We start from the raw sequence: 6,000 nt of genomic DNA on the forward strand, positions 1-6,000 counted from the left end.
CAACTTCGCGTGTTAAATGTGCATACATTCCTTTAACGCAAAATTTATGGCATTGCAAATATATGCATTACAAAACCAGTAGACCTCTTCAACACTGCATAGCATGCGATATCCAAGCCGCAAGTTTTCTCGATTCGCGCGCTATGAAAGAAGGAACTGTGGTTCAGGCATGGCAGCAGAAAGAAGCCGACATATCCTTAAATAAGTACGGCTCGAGTCACCCATATCCCAAGCATACACGAAGGGAACGAGCAAGCCGGCGCAAACGGCGTCCTGACCGTGACGTCACTCGCGAGAGGGTGCCACTCCGAATTCTCGTAGCTAATGGGGGTAATTGCCATCAAAAATGCCGCTAGCAAAAGGTTCGAAGTAATAATGGCTGCGCACACTAGAGCGAGCGTACTTACAATACTCATCATGCAAAGAAAGGGCATTGGCTCAAAACTGACATTAATAATGGCAACGATATGGCTCAGCGCTGGTACTACGCTAGCAACGCAATGGCTGCTGCATTGGCATAATATTCGTTCAATCTTGGCTTTAACTGTGGTCCAGCATTGGATTGGGTTGCACTTTGCCAATATTCCAGGGTTGGTTGAGGATTGGTATCAATTTTTCTGCCAGAATCGGACCGTGCTTGAACCATTGCTGGTGTGCTGCCTGGGTAGCCACACGGTCAGGTTAAATTAAAGAGTACGCTGTGGCACCTGTGATTGTGAGCCCTCATAGGCGTCGTTCATTCTTGTGCTGAGCACAAAGGTGTGGGATCGACTCCCGTCTTCAACTACCGCCTTGCGTAAACGCCATGCGGAAGCCCCATGAGGAAACTGCCGCTTAAGGAGTTCTCTGCGACATTTTATATTCCGGTTCCTTCAGCTACAGCGCCCCTCATAGCGCTCTGGGTGTAGGTATACACATACGGGTCTGAAAATTCAAAAAGTTCATTTTGCCACCATTGCCTCGTCTTTTAAGCATGCGTCTACGTCTCAGTTTAGTAGTCCCGGGTCGTACACATGTTATGCCACGCATGAAACATTGCGTTTACACGCCCGTTAAACAGCTGTACTCGGTTGTATACGTAGCCGGCAGCGCTGTGGACGCTCACCAAGTAGCGCGACCATATCCTGTCTCACTCCGCGCGTTTCCCTGTGCGGGTGCTCTTAATTCGCGACCCTTTCTTAATAACAAACTATTTGATACATTACAACTATAACTCCTACACGGGAGTTTATATGCAAAATTACGTGTTATTTGGGCACCTTCGTGCTTCCTTCGTGCTTGCGGTTCCGCACAAGGACCTGGTTTTGGTCACGAATGTGCATCTTAGTTTCGATTAGGTCACTATAGCAAATGCAGGTGAATCTAGGGAACTAAGGAAGCGTTTCCAGCGGTTTGCGACTTCTTCGCGTTTACATTTATTGTAATAATAATGCCATCATCTGAAGGCTGTCCAGGTTCAAACATTCACCTTTAAACACAAAATAACAGGCGATTCATTCCATCAGAACAAACAACTGCCAGAAGCTTTTTCTTCTTTACCACCTTTCAGTGAACCAAATTACCGGGGCCGTGAGCAAAAGTGATTCCGGGAACAGCAACTTCAACTGCTCGAACTCGCTGTTTGGTCGGCCTCAGTCGGAAGGAAACGGGTAAGCTTACTGTTTTTGCCGCCACGCGCGCGAGCACAGCTCAACTGCTGAATGATACCAAGGAAGACAACTGTCTCACGTAATGCCCGAACCACCGCGTAATTTGTCGGTTTACAATCGTCTGTGTGCCTGTGCTTTCACAAGATATATATAGATTGAACAGACGTCATCCTAGCCGCCATCCTGGTGCGTGTGCTCGGCGATAAACTGTCCATGACCTTCCGAAAAAGCTGTCGATAAAGCTTGATGAGTTGGATTTTATTAGCACTGTTAGCATTAAAAAAAGAGGAAACTACAGCTGTACGGAAAGACGGGCGCAAGCGCTCTGTCGCGACTTTTGTTAGAAATATACAATGCAGAAGGACCAGCGCTTGTCCTGTATTCTTTCTCGTGTTTCGTTTGTATGTGCGCCGTCCAAGAATACATATTATGTACTATGCACAAACAGATACGTATATGTTCCTTAATCGAAGGAACACATCACTTATACACATGAGAAACGAATCCGAGATAAGGTGCAAATTAAAACTACGCATGTGCCTTATGAGGCTCTTGTATCAGCAGAAGTCTCATTCGGGCTGGCAGCAATTGTCGGCAGCCAAAAGCCCAACCATGCAAGCACGATTGTAGTAGCCTATCGGTGCCTCGTACACTCATCTTTATTCTCGACAATGAAACATTGATGCCTTCACGAGCAGTTTGGTCCTTGTCTCTAAGCAAAATGCTCGTCCAATAAAGTTCTTTCTTGCAATCGTTCATTTTACTTCATCTGTTTTCCATTGCGACCCTGTTTTGGCCTGTTTTGGTTTTGGCGCGTAAAACGTTGGGATATATTTCATTATTTTCTTTTTTTTACTTTCAACTTCCCCGTTCCAAGAGGTGTTTGCGCGTTCATTCGCAGGGGATCCACCGTGTCGAGCACGACGCGAACGGAGTCTCTGCCGGTCAAGACTAAAACAACGGTTCAGATAACCACCACCGAAGTGCCCGGAGACGTGTTCAGCGAGGCTACCGCCGCTGCGTCCTTCCAGCAGAGATCGTACGCCGGAGAGCCGAGATTGCAGCACCCCGAGTTTAGCGGTTACTACGACAACGAGGAAGAGTGTAGCCCGCGCGTCGTCGTTTTCCCAGCATTTGCGACTGTTCCCAGCGCTCCGCCGGTGCCGTAAATATCAGTTAAGGCAGGAAATTGGTTACCCTAGTAGAGTAAGGTGCCCCACAAGGAATCGTGAGGCCTTACTGCGTTCGTTAGAGCCTCCTCCTCGCTTTTTGGGCTAGTTATTGATTGGCGTCTCGCCGTAAAAGAGGCGAAACTAGCCGAAGTTGCGACGAAAAATGCGCGTAACACTGCTGGCACTCTTAGAGCCAGTATAGTCATGAAACGTTGGGAACCCATATCCTTCTAAATGCATTAGCATTAACACTGCGATGTGAACGCCCAGATTAGTACGTATAGTAACCAATGCTGTGGGAAGAGATTGTGGGTTAATTGCTCTCGATACCAAAGGTATACAAGAGAAGAAGCGTTCACCTGTTGGTGTTTGAAGGAAACGATTAAGGCTTAGGCGGCCTTGATCGCCTCGTGTCGGTGTTTTGTAACTCGCGAATACCGGTAAGCGAACCTTTACGCCAGGTGTATTGCTCACCTGGCATGCGACTGTAATCTGTATGCATCTGCTCGGACCACGCAAGAAACGGGTGTCCCCTTTCGACTTTTGATCTCCATTCTGCACAGCAACTACTGAGCGACACAAATGCGGGTCAAAAACAAAAGAAACAAAACGTGACTGTCTGTTGTTTTTCAGCATCCGTATTCGAACCTTAACACACAAAATGCGCTTATTTACTTACTTTGAGCAAGCGATAAATTTGCATACAGAATGTTTCATGTCTTTACGTGCGTGCTGCCTGTTTTCAATGACACGGCAGGAATATTCAATAAAGAGGACAATACTTTCACTTGCCTTCTCTTTAACGTCATATTACGTGTTACTGTTTTCAATGTCGTGCACTAGTGTCACTAAGGAAGGTTTCTATTCGCAACATGACAATATTCTTACTAACGTTAGTTATTTACCACAGTATATTTATCTGAAGCATTATTGCCTTCGTTTTTTCGTTATTTCCTGTGAATAGTGACCACGGTAGGCCACGTATCACTGATGCGTAGATGGGTGCAGTGGTCGAAGCCGCATTGTGATAGTATTGACCGAAGCTTTACAAGGCGGCATAATTTAGGAGCTGGAAGGTGACAAAGGCGCAGTTTCTGAGAAAAGCAGCGGTTATGTCTGCCACCTTTGCATGTCGACGCCACCGTGCCGCTTTGGATAAAGCCCTTGAATCTTCGTAATGTAGCGAAAGGCTTTGATCTCTCCGCCGAGCTACGCCATTGGTGATGATTTATTGGCATCCCCTTCGAAACGGGGCGGTATCACATAATAAACGAATAAAAGCGCGAGAAGACAAGGAGGGGAAGGCAGCGACGACTAATCGGAACAATTATCGGTATCGACAATCAATAATCAGTACCGACTATACCACCAAAAAGCCTTAACAAATAGTTAACTAACCTGCTTGAGCTAATCAAGTAATGTATAGATATTTACGAGTCCATCATTTGGTGTCCTTAATATTTTCTCCCTTCCTTAAAACCTCTCAATCTGCCCTGTCTATTTACGAATGCCTGTAACGTAACCGGTACTTTCAATTTCTTTCCTGCTTTTCCACCACCAACATTTTAAACGTATCTTGCTTATCTCGACTGCCGACCAGCTAATTATTCCCTCCGCTTTCACTCCCAGCGCTTCTGGAAGGTGGACGTTTCCTACGAGTCTCACCGGGTGAATACTTTCCCATTCTGTTCAGACGAGCTTGTATTTCGCATTCTATTACGTTCCGACCACTATACGCCGTTACCGCTCTTTAGCGTCTTATCCATCCGCGTCGGATCAATACGAAGCGGGATCAACCGTGCTCCTGCTACGTCTGGCACGGCGGCGCGGGCCGTATCTCGAAAGCGATGTGCGATGCCGCCAGAGAGTGCCGACTGCTGATAGCGTGGCGCGCTGTGTCCTCGCCGCTTGCTTACCGTTGAAGAGACGCGCTGGCCCGTATATTGTAAACGGTCTGCGAAACGAGCAGAGTGCGGGGTGAGCCGAGATCTCCATGAGCGCTGTGTTCTCGCCGCTTCGTTCGCGTTGAAGCGACAGGCAGCACGAAGGTGAATTCGCTCGCTGCTAAGGGCTCAATCTTCAAAGCGATCGTCTTGCATGTGGACGGACGGATGGTTTTCTCGTTGGCTAAGTATAGAAATGCTTGCGCATTTAAATGATGAGACTAACTTTAGCGTACGCTGAAGGTGAAAGCCTGTGCGTTCACGAGGAATTCGTTACATTACTTTGGCATTCTCATTCGAATACGTTTTTTTAGCTCCCATTACTTGTTCCCGCTTTACTTGCCTTTTTTTTTCTTTTTCAGTCGCCTAGACATCGCCGCTGGTTCTGAGTTGTTAATGTCACGTTAGAACGGTCGTGGCAAGTCTGCGAAGGCAATTAAGACGCATACTCTAGCTCACTAAATGGATTTTTTTAGCACTTTAATCGACCAGGGGTAGCTACGTGGACTTGTGTATATCGTGCCTTCTATTTTCTTGTTGCGCAGGCGCAATGAGAGGGACACGGAAAGGCAAATTATACATGCACACGGCGTTAACTTTCAACAACATGTTTATTCCCCGTTCTCGCAGGCGTACTTAAGCCCATCAAAACGTCATAAGACACGTGTACATTGCTCGGCAAATATGACAAAAAACCAGGCAAATCACACGCAGACACCTTCGTGGCCACACGGATTACTTAGAAAGGTGTCCCTTCAACGCGAACATAAATAATCGAGCTCTTTATTCATAAAGAAATTGATGGATCACTAGCGCACGCGCTTGAATTTCGGTGCCTTAACGACGGACGGTCATCGGATTTTTCGACCGATGAGCCATCCAAGGCTTTCGCCTTAAAAGATTCACCGATGATTACGATACTTCCTACTGCGAAACTTGAGCGCAGCTCTGGCGCGGACAATCTGTCTCGTTCGGCGCGTTGCAAACGGAGCAAAGTTTAGCGCGTCTGCCTGGCTAATCGGGGGATCACGAGAGGCAGCACATGGTTGACGCGTGGGCGCGATTCACAGCAGCCGCCGACACCCTTCCGCTCATGCAGTGCTTTGTTTCCACACAGACGACGCGCGCTACTATGGCGCCATCTCGCAGCCATCGCCTGCGCAAAGTCTGTCATGCGCGCCACAACGCTTTTCTTCTCACTCTTTCGCCATGCCCTCCTCCTCCGCTTCCTGCCTA

The 6,000-nt window shown here is 47.5% G+C and overlaps 1 protein-coding gene across 3 annotated transcripts in view; it reads left to right on the plus strand.

Moving 5' to 3' along the window:
* Nucleotides 1-3,608, plus strand: part of LOC126537892 (uncharacterized) — a 121,959-nt gene extending 118,351 nt beyond the window's left edge. For all 3 annotated transcript variants that reach the window (XM_050184994.3, XM_055074518.2, XM_050184995.3), the window contains 2 exons: nt 1,550-1,649; nt 2,551-3,608. In XM_050184994.3, coding sequence (XP_050040951.1) covers nt 1,550-1,649; nt 2,551-2,818 — 368 coding nt within the window. In that variant the 3' untranslated portion in view covers nt 2,819-3,608. The remainder of the gene's footprint in view (nt 1-1,549; nt 1,650-2,550) is intronic.
* Nucleotides 3,609-6,000: the final 2,392 nt, after the last annotated feature.

The sequence above is a fragment of the Dermacentor andersoni genome, chromosome 4 (assembly GCF_023375885.2).
Source record: "Dermacentor andersoni chromosome 4, qqDerAnde1_hic_scaffold, whole genome shotgun sequence".
In the NCBI taxonomy this organism is placed as follows: domain Eukaryota; kingdom Metazoa; phylum Arthropoda; class Arachnida; order Ixodida; family Ixodidae; genus Dermacentor; species Dermacentor andersoni.